Source organism: Erithacus rubecula, assembly GCF_903797595.1.
Source record: "Erithacus rubecula genome assembly, chromosome: 6".
NCBI lineage: Eukaryota > Metazoa > Chordata > Aves > Passeriformes > Muscicapidae > Erithacus > Erithacus rubecula.
In genome coordinates, this window is record NC_136688.1 from 55481764 (window position 1) to 55500139 (window position 18376).

General features: G+C 41.8%; 1 protein-coding gene across 1 annotated transcript in view; it reads right to left on the bottom strand.

Moving 5' to 3' along the window:
• Positions 1-17856, bottom strand: part of MNAT1 (MNAT1 component of CDK activating kinase) — a 114429-nt gene extending 96573 nt beyond the window's left edge. Inside the window, exon 1 of the mRNA XM_079309338.1 lies at positions 17706-17856. Within this exon, the coding sequence (XP_079165464.1) occupies positions 17706-17794 (89 nt within the window). The 5' untranslated portion in view covers positions 17795-17856. The remainder of the gene's footprint in view (positions 1-17705) is intronic.
• Between the last annotated feature and the right edge of the window lie 520 nt (positions 17857-18376).

Consider the following 18376-nt stretch of genomic DNA (forward strand, 5'->3'; position numbering starts at 1 on the left):
TTGCTAAGTCAGGGGATAAGAAAGATAGGGACAAGGATGACATGAATACATGTGATTTCTCTGATACTGCACAAACACCCCTGACACCAGCTCACCTCCTCTGTTCCAAGGGGGGGCGTGAAAAAAAATAACCACAGAGATAAGGAGCCACAAATACTTAAATTTATGCTCTGAAGTTTTAATTCCAGTATTATTTCCCATCCCATCCTGGAGCTTCACTGAAAACTCACGCATGAAACCGGGCAAGTACTTTAGCATGAGACACTGTATCAACTAACTGAGGGGGAAATGGTTTCTTGTTCCGGCTGTATCTTCACCTTCCCTGCCCAAATCTGTTTACTTTTTAGACTACAGCTCAGTCAAGCAATTTTTCCTTTCCTTGCAGAGAACTGCGAGTTGAGATTCATGAAAGAGCTTCTGGTTACTACCAATATAAATAATGTTAAAAAATGAAAAGACAGAGAGAGAGAGAGAGAGAGAGAGAGATGAGAAAAAGCAGCTTGGTGGCAACAGCCACCACACATCAAATATCAAACTTGCTTCATTGCCATTCCTATAACTGTCCAAATAGATTTTGCTTTGTATTACCTTCATTTTCATTTATGTACAGAAGAAAAATAGGCCAATCAAAACCCATCATTTTTATGAAGGGCCATATTGTGCATCCTCCTGAGTAATCTCTCATAGCAGCTTTTCATTCACAGTGGTGAGAACGTTACAAATCCACTGTGAACCAAATCCCTGCACAAGTTTTGAAAGAACCATGGAAAAATCTAAACGAGAACTGAAAACTCTTCCCCCACTCAAGAAGAAAGTTGTCTCCTCTCCAGTACAGTTCTTTTCAAATTGCAACACTTCCAGTAATCCACAAGTGATCCTTTTATTTCCAGGAGCAAACTTTACATAATGTGAAGAGGCAGTTCCTTGTCATTTGTTTAAGCAAAATTCAAATCCAAGCTACACCGTGTTTGAGCAAAAGACAAATGGAACCTCTGCAAGCTCAGGTTGTCAACTAAAACAAACATCTTAACTCCCACTGTATGAACTGGGGAATTGTGTGGGATCATTTGAGATCAAAGCTTTTTCTGCATGGCTGACACACACCCACACAGGCACTTCAGGCTGTAGGAATGTTACCAGGACACCATTATTCTGGCACAGCACTCAAGTTTCCAACTAAGACACATGCAGGTACCTCATACAGATTTATATATTTCTTTTTACCAGTATCAAATATGACTACTACAAGTGCAAGATCAAGTGTAGTCCTACAATAGCTTATCCTGTTTTAGATCTGCCCTGCAACCTCTACAGCAGGACACATGCCCAGGAGCAGTACAAGGAGCTAACTCAGCTGGTAAATAGTCTAAAACTCTAAAAGGAATCACCTTCCTGAACTGATTCACCATTCAGTGCCAAAAAAAGGGTTGGAACACAAGGATAGAACAGGCATGTGACACAGGGAACACCTGGATTTTAATTAGCTGGACTAACCAGGGAGGCTCAAGTGGAAATCAACACACACCTGCAGCCAGTAATTTTTACTTGTTTTCTTAAGCACACCACTTCTCTTCCTGTTGTCTTTACACATAAAATGCATCACCAGTGATGTCTCATCATGTCCAAAGCATAAAAATATTTTACACCAACCAGGCCAATCACAAAGTTCATTTGTACTGGAAGCAGAGTGTGAGAATAGCCATAACATTTTGGGCCCAAGCAATGACAATGCCACTGGAAAGGGTACAACCACAGAGGCCTGGCAAAGGTAAATGTCATAACACAATTTAAGGCCTTGAGAGGCATCCCTGCACATGGCAATGAGGTTTGGCATGAGATGACCTTAAGGTCCATTCCAACTCCTTAACACTCTATGATACAATAACACTTGTAAAAATTCCAAGATTATACTGCAGAGAAAAGCTAAAGTATAATTTCCTTAAGTAATTCAAATACCCTTTTCTGGAATGCCCAGCTACTCATGGGATTGGCACACTCTCAGTTTAACACTTTACATTAGGAGGCTTTCAAAAGACTGGGTTAGTTTGCTGGGGAAGCAGGCTGTGTATTTGAATTGTGGATGGAAAAGAAGTTCTACATTCCCCTTTTAGCACATATAAAAATGTAGAGACCCCATCATATCATTATGATTTTTCTCATCAGTAAGATGAGACAGTGCTGATTTAATATCACAGGAGAAACACACAGGCATGAAAAGTTTTATATCAAGAATGCTAAAGAAAAGGAAGAAATTAATGATCCTCTTATTCACTGTATATGCTTGATGTCAAAAAAAGTCCAAAAAGTAATGGATTAAAATATTGTGCTTATAGCATAAAACACATTCTGCAAGATGAAAAAATACCATTCTAGGTCAGTAATAGTACACTACCACACATACAGAGGAACCACACCAAGCCTGAGCCCTTATTTTGCAATTTTCTAACATTTGGGTGCTAAACTCTAAAACAAAGCTTGGAATGTAGCTTTTATGCACTATCTACACATTCTTCAACAGACTCCAGGTAATAATACTCGAATTATCCTTGAAGAATCTATTAAAAATTTTTGCAGATATTGGGAAAGAAAAATAAATAGAGTTTTATTAATGTAGTTGATCCAAACTTGCACAGAAAAAATGTTCTCTCATGAAATGAAGTTGGACTGGTGCATTTATTACAATCTCTAATCAAAAGCTGACCTAGTCAAACCAAACACTGGCAAGTAAAAGGTCTGGTATCACTCAGAAGAAGATGAGAGACAGCCATTTAACACCTTTGAACTGATCATATTTCAAGGGGGAAATGACACAAACCTACACCTCTCCTTCATCTCATTCACCTACAGATTCTCCTGTAAATAATCCAAGCCAAATATGAGAAGTGACTGTATTAGGACAAACTCCAAATCTGGTGCTATCAACATATCTTAAATAAACTGTTTGTCTGTGTTAAATAAACTATTTAACAGAAAAACAACTGTCAGAAAAAGTGATGTACATTTTTTAGAAGTGAAAATAAATAGCAGGGGTTTGATCCTAAAAGTAATCATCACATGCAGAGTTTCACTATTTCTATGGGGTAATTGCAGGAGTGAGGCTGTGCTGGCACTCAAACACCTGAAAAAGTGAACCAGCCTTTTGAAACAACAGCCTTGCTAACACAGCTCCTTCATCCACTCCTTGTTGTACTGTTCTGCATTTCAAATGACTAGGAAATGGGAATTCTAAGTAGAAAATTGATTTTTTTTGCAATTAGCCATCATAAATTCAGTAAATATGGGTATCACCCACAGTGGAAGTGTTTATCACTGACACACAGCTGGCATTGCCCAGAATGAAGTCTCTAGAACAGACCAGCACAGCAAACACTCCCTTCCCCACCTCAGGACATGACAGACATAACTGCCCACACCAGATCTGATCTTGTAAGGAAGGAGTGTCTGAAAGCCTTGAAAACCATTTAGGAAAGCATTTAAGAGGTAGCAAAGCAGAGTTCCTGCAGGGCCATGCACTAGGGAACAATGCAGAGCAGGGATTACAGCCCAGGGCACACCTCAGCCTGCACTGCACTTCCCACAGCTCCTTCCCCTGGCAGCAGGGCAGGAATGGCACCATCCCTGCCCCACTCTGGCTGCCTGTGCCCTCTGGGGCTGCCCCAAGCCTGTGCCAACGCTGGCAGTGCCAAGGACACTGTTCCAGAGCTGAACATCCCAGGAGAACCAGCCCAACAGCTCCTGGTCTGCACCGAGGAGAGACACCAAGGTCAACAAGCTGCAAGGCTCTCAAAGGGTGAATAAAACTGTAGGGCAGCTTCACATACCTGAAACAGTTCAGGATATCCATATAATATGCTCAGAACACTGTTTTCATTTGCAAAGCTGCTACAAAGTGCTTTAGAAGTTGGATTTAAAATATATACAGAAAAACATCCTGCTGGTGTCATGCTCCAAGTAAATCAATGCAAGAAAATTTAAAAAAAAAAAAAAACAGGCTACAAACATGTGCCATGCAAGTGCAGCTTCCTCTGGTACTAAACTAAGAATTCTTTTCAAGGAAGTCAATAGATGAAACAAAAACCTTCATGTTGCCAAGAATGGTATCATCCCATCCCCTCCTTCTACATCACTCTTTGTATTATTACAAAGGCAATACTACGTGGAGTAGAGAATGGTTCTGGTTATTCAATTTTATGTTTCTCCACTCAGTGGCATCACATTATATGTGGCCTTTTCTGAAATTAACATCCAAAAACACAAATTAAATATTTATGGATAATGTCAATTATGATTATGAGAAACAATAAAAGGACCATAAATTAAATAATGCAGATAGAACAATAAAGTATTTTCACATGACCAAAAGAATGTTTCAGTGTTAATGCTTTCTTATTCTAATTGAAAATGTAATTATGTACTCATAGGTGTTGTTATTGCATAAAATTTGGTAAAGAATACCATTTTTTCAGTATTATGATTCACTCCCAGTAAGAAAAAGCCAAGCAAGCCCAGCTGCTTCTTCCAGCAGTGCAACATTATTGGATGTTTCATAGCCACCTCCAGCTTGAGACTGTCCAGAGTGCAGTAGGGTTTACAGTATTTCCATTTTCTGTAATTAATTATCCCAATACTGTATTTTGTTCAGCACTACCAGCCAGTACTCTCCCACATGCCCAAAATATTTTCCCATTATTGTACTTTTTAACTAAGAAACTAACCCCAGGCTTGCTAAGAAACAAAAATATTAATAAATAAAATAATTTTTTTAAAAAATGCAAATACTCCAATATGACATTGAGACAACCACCTTGTTGTTTTAAGGTCATTGCTTCTGCTTGCTGAGGCAGATTTTTATTTATAAAAAAAAAAAAGGTCTGAAACAAAACATTTTTACCAAATTATCAAAAGAGCCAAAAGTCATCAGTGACAAGGAATTGTAAATTACATGGCACACACTGTTCACAAACAAATCAGATTTATGGTTATGCTCAGTTGTTCCTGTTACCTGAAATTAGAATTGGAAGCTCATTAAAAATGAATACATTTCAGAGAATGCAGAGGCACAGCATTATATTGATGAAAGCTTCATTAAATTTTCAATGATAGAACTGCTTCTATATTTGTGGAGGAAGGACACAGTAGAAAGAAGCTTGCACAATTCTCCTTCAAGCAACTTTGCATCTTTCTACTCTCCCTAGAAAACAAATGGATTTTAAAACAAACTAATTGGACTAATTAGGTGTAAGAGGAAGTGACTGTGGTCAATTACATTCAAGGAATGGTCACTTTCAGTTCAGTATTTGTCTTGTATATGTTTGCCAATTATACAACTGATACTCCAGGAGAGAGAAATCAGGTTTGAATGATCAAGCTCATATAAAATACAGGATCTGTACTTTATCTGAACTCACTTTTTAGAATATTCACTTTAAAAAAAACAAAGTATTGGAAATGAAGCTTTACTTAGCAAACAGTAAGAGATAACTCCTTGTGCAAGCAGAAATGTAAATCTATTTATCAAAGTCATGCAGTAATGCAGCTTTGTTTTTACTGCAGAGACTGAAGCCAAGAAACAGACCTGTGACAGAAAGCAAACTATAGCCAAGCCCACTACTCAACCAAAATTCTCATATTATCCTTGGCAAGTCAGACAATTAAAATGTCCACATGTAACACAGGCTACATGAAAGAAGGCAGAACCAAAAACACAAAAGTGAAAATTCAAGCGGTCTGATCCCTCTTGTGGTCGAGCACCACAATATAAATTTATTATATCTCTACATTGTACTAGCCAGTTTCCTTTGGAAAAAAGGCTTATGCAATCAGGCTGCTACTCAGCTCCTCCCCTCAATATCCATTACCTTATGTCAACTAAGGCAGGCAGCAGGGCAGAGGCCTCAATGTCATGTTATTCCTCTAACAACCTGCACGATATATGGCCTGGGCATTACATGTTTCCTTACAGTTCATGTGCATGGCCTGCCAGGCACCAGGATGAGGGGGTTGCTGTTTCCTGTTTATTAGGATCCCACCTCTTTCAGCCTTTTGGATAGGCAACACTCAGCTAACACACAGAGGCAATGCCAGTTTATCCTCAGACCTTGTTTATTCTGCCTTGCTCAAATCCTGCTTCGACACGTTTACTGTTTTCCTTCCCCTCTCCAGTTTTCTTTGGCATTCACAGTCAGCGTTAAATAACTGACCTTCTCAAAACCACCATGAGGTAGCATTATCCCCACATTACCAGATAAGGAAATTAAGCCACTATAATTAATGCTTGAAGCATGCCCAAATTTCACATTCCTGATTTGAGAGTGATTAGCATTAGTGCTCTATAAGATTTCCTCTGCTCAAAGCCCAGCTCCCAGGGAAGGGTGGGAGCAGTTGCACAGAGCCTGCACTTCCACAGGGGCATCCCATGGGCACAGCAGAGCCCCTGTAAAATGCTGCACACCAGCAACTTGGCCAGCTCCACCCCAGGGCTCCATAAAAACTCCAACATCCAGGTGCTGCTCCAGCCCAGTGAGGGAACACAGCATCCAAGTGCATTTCTGCAACCTTCCTTCTCCCGGCCAAGACTTTTGTATCCAGGCTTGGCTAATTTCCACTTAGACACCTACAGCCCCTCACCACAATGTTCAAGCACATGTCTGACATTCCCATTCCCTCATCCTCCAAGAACTTCACATCTTCCTATGCTCATCACTCCTTCTCTCAACTTCTCCTGTAGTCATATCCCTTTCCCCAATCAAGTCTCCCTTGTGATCTTTGCAGTTTCTTTTACTGCCATACAGTGAGACTGGGAGTCAGACTCCTCTTCAACCACTGCAGCATTTCACAAGGTGTTTCCCAGTCACACCTTCCCTGCAGAAGGGAAGGCTCCCAAAATTTGTCAGCTGGCAGCAAAGGTTCCCTCACAGACCCCATGCAATCTGAGCTCCCTAACTTCATCCCAAGAAACAAATCTCCAAGGGGATGTTTCACTCACACGTCACTGAGATCCTGCCCATGTGAAGGCAGCTAATTCTGCATACACCTCCTGTGTTAATTTTCCCCAAAACCAGGCAGAGAGAATAGAAATCAAGAGTGTTTTGCAAATTTTGTTGCAAGAGTAGAAACTAAAAAGTTCAAAGAAATCAGCAATTCTAGACTAAGCTCAACAGATAATTATCTCCAGCTCCTGAATTCTTCCAAGCCTGCTAAGCTGACAATCTTCAGCAACATCCCATCACCCTGGCATTGCCCTCAGTCCTGATAACATCCCTCTTACCCCCTACAGAACACAACCACATCCTAAAACTAAAGATAACTTTTCATTTTTTTCCTAGAACAAGGGATCTTGGGGATTTAAAGGCAGCTTCCCATTTCTAGCTTACAGCCCATCAGTCACAAGCTTAACAAAGTTAATTGCCACCAACAGTCTTTCCTGACACCATCCAGGGTGTGCAAGGGCTATTTTTTCAGTCTTTTAAAGCCTACAGACACTACTTCTAGAACAATCTGGGCTCTTCTGTTTACACAAGGCTATTCATATACTCACAGTAAAGATTACCTAGTCACTAGTTACACCTACAGATTGTTCAGCTCCTAATCCCCAGAAAGATATCTTTTTTCTTTTTACAGATAAACATATGACACCCTCAAGTAAGACAAAGAAGTTAAACATTTGTCTGCCTGTACTTGTCTGGGCCCAGACACTTTCCTCATTCACCCTGGCTCAGAGGGCAGCTCTTGCCATACATCTAATCCCAGTGCCAGACTTGCCTGCCCAGTTAGACCCAACACTTCCCATTCTGCCTCAGCAGTCTGAAGGTGTCAACACTGGCCAAACCACTCCCTGAGCTTTTGCTGTCTAGGAACATCAGTCCTCCTCTGCCACCCTGGCAGAGACTGGCAGTCTGGCCACACTTCTTGGAACTAATAAAAACCTGAAGAGTAAAACATTCTTGGGAACTTTCACCTCAATACTCCTTCTTAAGAGGAAACCAACAAAATACATTTCTTCTCACTCTGTCCCATCCCACTATTTCCTAACTCTCAGTAGAGCCTCTTATCTTCTCTAAAATGTTAAAGAAGTTGTCATGCTCACATTAAGCCCATGATTCTGCAAATGCTTAGACATAATCTAACCTCAGTGCCAGCCACAGAGGCAGGACTGTGTGGGCACAGCAAAAATCCTTACCTCATGCTTCTCAATTCAAAGCCAAAATAGTTATCAGATAGATGACTTCCTCATTGTTCCTTTGTGACAGAGCCATCTTGCTCTCACTGATCTGAACTTACCCACATTCCACACAAAAAAAAAACCTGCAAGAATTTCCTTATACATTCTTTCCCTTCACATATATTCAAAACAATTTAACAATATTTTCGGAGCATACAAAATATTTTTAGAAATGACAAAGTTTTATTATGTCATATATAGCAGTTTCTGCTAAGGTCTCATCAAAATTAATTATTACAAAATTTTTTTTTAATAAAGAGAAACCAGGTAAATGTCATTACAAAATTCAGATCACTGTTAGGACTACTTGTCCCAACTTGTCCTATTGCAGCCAGAGTGGTCTGTGAGGAAACATCCACTGTTTCCTGAATATTATCAAAGTAAAAGAGGGAATCTGCAACATGAAACTAAAGTGCTCCCAATGTAAGCTCAGCACACTGCCTGTCCCACAGTCTGTTATTTTCAGGGAATCTTTTTCCTTATTTTCTCACCAGATGTGAACAGTGGAGTACTCAATTCAACTTCCAAAATGTTGTCCAGGCTTTTCTTCAAACTTCAGCTGTCCAGGGGGGAGGAATAATCAACCAAAGCCCCAAAAAAAGAGCATGAACACAAATGCAACTTCTGAGTACAACAGGGCACTTCTGGATCTGCTCTGCTGTGAATTTACTGTTACCAAGACACACATGCTTTCTAAAATGACTCAGAAATCTATTTACTTAATTTCATAAATATTAAACCTATGCATATGGCTTATTAACATCTGACAGCTAATGCAACCACACAGAAGCATGCCCATTGTCCTTTTTCCTCACAAACCCACAGAATTATTGGCTTCAATTACACTGAAGTAGATGCAATTAAAAGAAAAAGAAAAACCTGCCTAATACAAAATTGTTTAAACAGCTCTTGTGTTTGCCTTCTCTTTGAGAAGCACTTGTTTCCACCACAGAGATTTACCACTCCTGTGTCAGGTATGTGTTACCATATTCACCCCAACAAGGTGAGCATTTACCCAACCCAGAAGAGGCCAAGCATCCTCAGGATGGGCACCCAAACCCAGTCCCAGGACCACAGAATGGTTTGGAAGGAATCTTAAAGATCATCTCATTCCAATCCCCTGCCATGGGCAGAGACTCCTTCCACTAGAACAGATTGCTCAGAGCTCCATCCAGTCTGTTCTTGAACATTCCCCAGGGATGGGGCAGCCACAGCTTCCCTGGGCAACCTGTGCCAGAGCCTCACCACCCCCAGAGTGAAGAATTTTTTTCAAATAACTAATCTAATCCTGCTCTCTTTCAGTGTGAAGCCATTCCCCCTGACCTGTCACTGCATGCTCTTGTAAAGTCTCCAATCCAGGCTGCAGATTTCAGCAGATTGAATCTTCAGAACCAAGGAAAAAGAATTTACGTTTCCATTTGCTGACTGGAAAGACAGGATATAATCAACAGCTTTCCTTTTGCCAAGGTCACAAGGAGCAGAACCATAACTTAAATTTCCAAAAAGTACTTACAGGGAATGAAGAGTAGAGCTCTGTGAGCTTTGCTAAGCAGACAAGAAGTATTATCAAGTAGACATGGCAATTGAAAGCTCAACAGAGAAAAGAAGATTTTCTAAATATGTCAGTTTTAAAACAAAAGAATTAAACTGAGGCATTAATACCACTTCATCAGAAGTATCAAGACCATGACTCAGAACCAAATGTAAAAGCAAATATTCACTGTCAAAACTGGATGGCAGAAGGAAATAACCTCTTGGGTATTTCAGCAATGATTTAATCACCTCCCATGACTAACTTGTAGAGACTCTGAAAGACTAATGGGATGGAACTGGATCCAAAGAGCATCTAATCCAAATTAATAAAACCAGGAATAACTCCAAAAAGACAAAGAAGAAAGATGACCTAGATTTTTATTCCCTAAGAAGTCAGGGAAAAGCTTTTTTTCAGAAGGAATACATCCCCCTTAACATTTAAAAAAATTCCTTCTTCCTCTGAGGAAGCAGATAGGCTTTGTGCAATTACTTCAATCAAACATCAGTTAAAGTCTCATAGTAAATCTGACAAAATCAGTAAAAACCTCCCTGATGTATCTCCCAAGTCACACAGAAGAAATTAAGAGAATTCTCTCCAGGTGGAAATTACTGGGAATGAAATACATTTACACAGCTTTCATTATTTATCTCCTCAAAACAAAGTAGGCAATTTCAGGACCCCACCAAGTTCCTGTTCAGGTTGAGATTTTCAACTGCATGGAGTCCCAATCTGCTTTAATCCACCAAGATTATTCATACTTTTCATACAAGCAAGGAATTACCATCCAGGAATCAAAGCTGAGGTGTGATATGGTAATAATAGCAAAAAAAACAAGCCTTAGAGACAAAACAGAACACTTGCTCTCCCAGACAATCCAACTTTTAAAGCATGTAGCTTCACAAAATGGTTAAAAAAGCCAAATTAACATTGTGTCATAGGAAGGTCCTTCCTTCCACCCTATTCCTACCTCATTTGTAGACACAGATTCCTACAGATAACCTTGCACCACCTCTGACATCTGAGTAACCATTCACAAGCCACTTCAATATGCTAGTTCTGCACAAACTCCATTAACTGAACAAAAAAAGCTCATTTTCTGCCAGGTTAGCAAACCAGATCAGCTCCTGCAAGGGTCTGGTAAGTACCAAAGCCTGGTGGCTCTTTCCTTGTGCCTGCTGCCTGCTCACAAATCTTGAATCCACACTTTCATGGCTGAACCAGCACATTCATACTTGTTTGTGCTCCAAAGCCCACACACTTTTTTGGCCTAAAAAATCATATATATCACAGCCAACCTTTATGTTTACAAATGACAACCCTGAATCATTGTCCTTGTATATCTTGCATTCAAGGTATTTTCCTTATAAAAAAAGCTTGCCAAATAAAATTCAGATGCATATTTAAGGTCCCCTAATTCCCACATACTCAAATTAAAAGTTACAGGTCTGACAGATCTTCACTGCCTACCTCTAGTTTAGACTTCCTCACTCAAACTCACTTGGCTGAAATACAGTTTTATGTTATTTTCCACAGTCTCCAGGGCTTCCCCCCATCCTAGAAGAAAGGCATTTTCTTGAACCACACTGCAGAGAAGAATGCAGCAGGAAGCCAAGCCATCCTTTCACTTGGAAGGGGTTTAAACAAGAAGATTCCAAACTGTTTTCCAACAAGTCCAGCCCCACGCACTGGCATGAGACCCCAATTCCCCTGAATTCACCAGGGATGTTCCTACTTCTACCTCCCAGGGAATTTGACAGCCACAAAACTCCAAAAGCTTCTGACATTAAAATAAACACACAAATAATGAAACCTCTATTTCTTCACCTCAGCAGCAGTTAACACTGCAATTAGAGCTCTCCAAGGATGCACTTCCCCCCTAATGAATCCCTGGAAACACCCTAACAGGGTGCAGGGCAGATTAGAGAATCCCCACAACACAACTTGGTGAATTGATGTCTCCCCTGAGCAACACAAAGCTGGGCCTAGAGACAGTAACCTTTTTACACTGCCTTCGTTTTGAAGCCTTATTAACAAATTAAATGAGAAATAAATAAATCTCCCTCTGGGAACAGGAGGAAAAAAAATCCTACATTTTAGTAAGGAGCCCAGACACCTTTCCATAAGTCTCCCGAAGACAGGAAAGAGACCAGAAAAGCTTACAATAAAGCAAGTTCATCAAATACCACCTAAGACTGTGGCAGTACACAAACAAACCCAAATCACCAAACTGGCAGCAGCTGAAATTGAGCTCCTCAGTTTTCTGTGGAGGCTGCTCTGGTCCCTGAGCCTTTGTCTCCCAGAGATGTCAGGCTTGGAAAAGACACTTTGCCAAGACAGCACAACAGCTGGCATGACACTGGGGAAGAAAAGGAGTCTCTTTGCTTTTGCTGGTCTGCATTCACATTTCCTCTGTCTAGGATGGCTCACAGGTAGCTGGAGCACCAGAACTGACTTTAACAAGAGCTTTACATACCAGTTTCCTTACCCCTCCCTATAAAAGGCAGTGGGATAACAAAGGTGAAGCAGCAGTCCCAATTAACTACCTCTTTTACCTAACATTTTTGTCTCTCCTCTTGGAGACCATATGGTCCAAGTTTACAGCCAAGAATAAATCTCTTTACCTACTCCTGCTTGCAGTAACAACCTTAACGTTCTTTTAATGCAGGTTTGGGTGGATGCATTTCCTCTCCTCTTTATGTAAGTAAATCAGTGGGATATGCTTAACCTGCCTCCTAAAACTCAACACAGGCCATGAAATCCAAGCAGGCAGAGTAAAAGATAATTCATGGTCTCAAGTGAAGCCAGGTGGATTACAACTCCATTGGCAAGCACGCACCCAGCATCTGCATGCTTAGAAAAGACTCCAGGAATTGTCTAAATAACCAAAAACTGTCATGCATGCATGATGGATTTTGAATATAATTCCTGAGTGAACTTCTAAAAGAAAGCAAAGCCATCACCTTAAAAACTAATGCATTAGAGAACTTTAATCAAGCATTGCTCCATAATTAGACACACTTTTCCCTGCACAAAAGTTTTTTTAAAGCCAAGTATCTGATGCCTTGAACCTCTGCTATACTTAAGAAAATAAACTTTAAAAGACATTCATTATTCTTGAACTAAGCATTTCCTTACTAAGTCCCATCCTAGAACAACTTTTAACTGCTAATTTATCATCCTCCCTCCCAGTGACAGGGAAGATTTATAGTGGAAAAGGCTTATTTAACATTACTCTGATGCCAAAAACACATGGTGTTACACTTTTGGCAATACTGGTCAAGAAGCAACAACCAAGGAAAACCAACTACTAAGATATAAACCCCAAAACACCCATTCCCACCATTGTAAGACTTGGCAAGATTCTATTGGAATAAACTGCAGTGGAATCCCAAGCTGAAAGCTGCTTATAAAAAACCAAATGTCTGATTTCATCCTCTTGCAGCCACCTGCCTATCCCTTATCTGCACAGCAGCACTGCTGTGCTTATCAGCACTCTGATCCCACTCTGCCATGAGCACATTCCAGAGCCCCACTGCCCATGGGAGAACTGACCATGCCAAAAGTGCAGCATTAGGAGAAAGTCACTGTGAGTTTTCTAACAGAGGGTCAAGCCACTGACATGGGCAGAGATGCAAAGGATGAGGGAGGAGAAATGCTACCTGCTGCCAAAATCCAGAACCAATCTGATGGCAGGGTCAAGGTCACAGTAAGCAAAGAGATGGGAGACCAGCACAGGGACTTTCACTCATAGCATCAACCTCAGATGAGATTTAAATTAATGAAGTGAGGAAGAGGAGAAGAGCAAACAGCCAAACCTCCAAAGCAGAGGATTTCATAGCAAGAACCTTAACTGCAGCCATCTGCCAAAAAAAGAAAGAAAAAACAGGGTATCTACTGCCCAACAAGTTCTCTTATAGTCTGAGGTGTGTTTTTTATATAAGAGGTGAGAAGGAAAAAAAAAGAAGGGGGAAAATAAACCATGATAAAAGGAATGGCTCTTCTAATTTCACCTAAGAACATGAAAGTGGAAACAACCTGGCTGACAGACAGCGCAAGAAGACAACTCTCATAGCACCTCAGAAGAGAAAACAGAGTCACAAAATGAATAAAATGAACTCATGGTAAAACCACAAGCTTTCTGAAACCCAGATGAAACAAAGATGTAAAGCTTATTGACAAATCATCTCAGCTAAGTAAAGGCTCTTCTATATTTTAAAATTCAAGCTATTTTGCACAAGTACAAATCACATCACTGGAAGTCACTTCATTAAGTGAACAGCACAGTTGACAGAACAGGAAAGATCAGGGCTTTAGGAAAGAAACTACCAGGAGGCAGCACTGGAGGTAAAATGAAAATATTCCTTCAGATTGCCTCCAATGCAAGAAAGCACAGCTGAAGCAGGAGCACATTAACCCACTGTTCAATGAGAGGGAAAATCTCTAACAGATGATGCCAAAGCACTTGGGGCATTTTCTGCATCAATCTCCATTCAGTAAGATGGATTAGCTGGCTAATGTAACTCATAGCACAGCAGAAGGAGCAGGAGCCCAGGCTAGAACTGGGAAATGCATTACAGCAACTGCTCCAAACCTCCCGAGCCAGCAAAGCCACAGCTCCGAATTCTCCATGCAGATTTATCGGCACACTTCAAACAAAAAGCACCATAAAGGCAATGTGCTTCTGCAGACAGCTTAATGAGCTTCCATAAACCCATGGACCTGTAGTCCATAAACCTGTGGACTACATCCAGGGTTACAGCATTAGGAGTACTTCAGGTTTTCAGATCTGGTAGGTGTAATCTTTACCCTTTGAAAACTGACAATAGCAGTTTTGGATCATCTCTGCTTTCTGCATTAAGTTCCAACAACCTAAAGAAGGACTAAAGCACCTGTCTCCAAGAACAGGAAACAAGTAAACAGGAAAAACACAGACCAGAGTCAGGTTTCACACAGATACTGGGAAGATGCCAAAAAAATCTGAGGAAAAAAAAACCTAATCTTCTGCATATTTCAGATAACAGATGAGATTCAACACACAATTTCTTAGGAACAAATCATACCAAAGGAATATAATTCCCTCCAATGACACAGTAACAATATAAGCAGTGAAACAGAAACTACAGGCAATATAGTTTTGTTTTAACTAGACTTTTGACACTCTTAAACTGACAGTCACATAATCTAAACAAAAGCGGAACATACTGAAGTACTCGAGGTGATTAGAAACCCACACCCAGAGATAAGCTATCATTATTTCAGCCAGAAAGAAAATTGGTAGCAAGCCCATTCACATGGCTCTAATCTTTTCACATTCTCCACTGTTACAGAAAGTAACCAGGGGAAGAGTTATTTAACAATTAAATTACTGCAGGCAACTTTTTTGCTCTGCCTCACTTGGATTTCTTATGGTCACAAGCAACAATTTCCAATACCTCCCAGACATTTTGTCCACAAACTACACACTGGAAAATATCAGAATGTTAACAGAGAATAATCTCAGACAGTTTTAAAAACTTGGATGGAGGGTCTCAGAATCCAAAGTCACTTGAAGCAAGTGCAAAAAAGTCACCTGAAGTAACAAGTTGTTTAACAGATCAAAAAGATAATAATAATCATCTGCACAACATAACATGGAAAGCAAGCTTGAATTCTGTTCTGCCCTCAGATTATGCTGAGTCCTAAAGTGCTAAAGAATCTGGGGTTTATGCTCAACATAAATCAAATATATCACTGAAAAAAAAATCAAGATCCATCATCCTGCCTGGATAAAATGCAGATATGAAAAGAACACTAAATAATTTTAACTCTGGCTGTTGTACTAATGACTCAGATGGAACACCATGTCCATCTCCAATAAAATGCAAATCAAGTGGAAAAAGCCTAATAAAACCCAGTGAGAATAGCCCCCAAGTGTAACAATAACAAAAAATATTAAAAATCACTGACGAGAGGAGACTGAGACAATGGGATTTCTTCAGAGTGAAAAACACTAAAGAAAAAACCTTCAAAATATTCCAGACACTTCCACAAAAGAGAAGTAATAAAGAGTTCACAAGTGTATAAAATTCACAGTGGAGTTCTTAAATGCTTCAATTATAGCAAATAAATTTAGATTGGAAATCAGGAATAACATTTTCAATGGTAAGAACTGCAAAATATCAAAACAGATTGCCTAAGGATAAATCTCCATCAGAAACTTATGTTAGCTCGCTTGCTTTGGGAACTAATTAAGCATTCCTTCCTTGTGACTGAATTATGGTGAATTTATGAGAAGAAGTGTAAATTACCTCCTTTCATTCACAGGTGGGTCACCTGAGCTTCCAGCTTCTAGAAGAGTTACTATGGAAATTTATTAACCATTACTGAGAAACAACTTCCAGCAGGAAGGCTTTGTAACACTCTATGGAAACAATAATAGATATACAACCCTGAGGGAACTCTTGGAAGGAAAACACAGAGGAGAAGTGGCACACTTGAACCACATGGAGATGGAGGGTCCTTGATTACAACAAAAACAAACCCAGAGATGCAAACAAGAGCTGAGGGAAGCAGAGGCTGCCCTTGTGCAGAAACAAGAAGCGAGACAAGAACATCAACCTCAAACACGATGTCAGCAACTGCACCCAATAAAGCAGAAAACACCATTAATTTTCTCAAGCAAAATTCAGCTAAATAAATAAATAAATAAAGCCCAAAACAACTGAGAACCAGTGCAGGAGAGCAAACTGAGACATGCTGTCCTCTGCTGGAAGCGGCTCTGGAGGAGCCTGAAAGCACATCAGGACCACTTTGATCAAGTCCTTTGATCTCTGGTGAATGCAAGATCGAGAAATCACTTTACACCCGCACAGCTCTGCCTAAATGGGGCTGTTGCCTTGGGGACTCCAGCACTGCTGTCACCAAAGGGACACTCCTGTGGCCACCTCTGCACCACCTCACCTTCCTGGCAACAGGAGTGCTTGCAGGAGCACAGAGCAGGGAACAGAATGAAAAGCAACACTTTTTTTCCCCTAAAACAATAAGATAAATCCTTTCTTGTAGTTGACTTCCTTCATCCTGTTCCCTAAAAACAATGTACTAAGGGAAGCAAAAGCTCTTAGGCTGCACCTTTTCAATGTTAGTTTAAACATATACACATCACAGGAAAAATGATAATAATAAAAAATATAGAAAGGGCAGCTACTGCAGTACTAAACTTTTGTGGTATACATCCAGAAAGAATTCAGAGTACAGCCTTTTAAACTTCCATGCTAACTAAGGAAGGTCTCCAGATCTGAAAGTGAATGAGTTCAGGCTATTTGTGACTTAAATCAGCAAGAGCCAGCGCTGGGTATTATCCAAGGGTTCAGTTTTGGGAGAAAAGGGAGAAAAAACAATCACTGCTCTTGGGAAAAAAAAAAAAAAACAAAACAGAAAAATAAAAAACCACGAATGAGTTAAGGCCACCATCAGCACAGGTTCGCAAGAGGATTTCCCAACATTTAAACCAGCACCAAACCTGTAGCAAAACACTCTTCATTCAGCAGAATTAACACATTGAAAGATACATCAAAACTCCTTTTTTCTTTACTACCCGAGCACAGTTTTAAACAATGTTTACTCCATAGGAAATGTATTTTTCCCTGCGTTTCCCGCTTCGCGGCCCGAAGCGCCGCGGGACAGGAGCGTGTCCCGGACTCGCGCCGTGCCCCGGGATTCCTCCCGCTTCCCCCGGGAATTTCCCTGCGGAGAAAGGAGAAGGCACCGGGGCAGCGCATCAAAGCCACACCGGAGCCCCCGGGGCTGACACGGATCCTCGGGGGGGAAAAGGGGCACAGCGGCCGCGGCCGCCCCGCCGGCACCGCTGGGCTCTGGCGGAGCCGGTGCCGCCCGCAGCCCGGAGCGGCGGGGAGCGACCCCAGCCCAGGCCCCGCACCGCGCCCGCTGCCCCCGCGGCCCGGCGCCACTCACAGCGTGTGCCCGCAGACGTTCACCATCAGCTTCAGGGAGGGGTTGCGGTACTTGGTGGTCTTGCACCGCGGGCAGCCCAGGTCGTCCATGGCCGCCTCCCGCTCCCCTCCCTCCTCCCGCCGCGCCTTCCGCCTTCCGGTGCCGCCGCCAAACGGCCCCGCCGCCGCCCGGCGCCGCCCCGCGCGTTCCGCACGCGTCCCGGCCCCCACACCGACAGCGCCCGCCCGAGCGGGAACGAGCCCGGGCGGCAGCGGGGCCGGGCTGTGCGGGGCCCGGAGCTCCGGCTGCAACAGGGGGAGACGGCGGACACTTGGCCATGACTGACCAACAGGAACCACAGAATCGATTACTTCGGGAAAGACCCCCGCGGCAACCGGACCATGGCACGAAGTGCCACGTCCAGCCTACCCTTAAACGCCTCCAGGGATGGTAACTCCACGGCCTCCCCAGACAGCCCATCGCAATGTCTCATCACCCTTTCTGCGAGAAATTCTTTCTTAATTGCTAGTCTAAACCTCCACTGTCGCAGCTTAAGGCTCTGTGCTCTCACCCTGCCGCCGGTAGCCCGGGAGCAGAGCCCGACCCCCACCTGGCTACAGCCTCCTTTCAGGCAGTTGCAGACACTGAAAAGCCACTCCTGAGTCTCCTTTTCTCCAGGAGAAACACCCCCA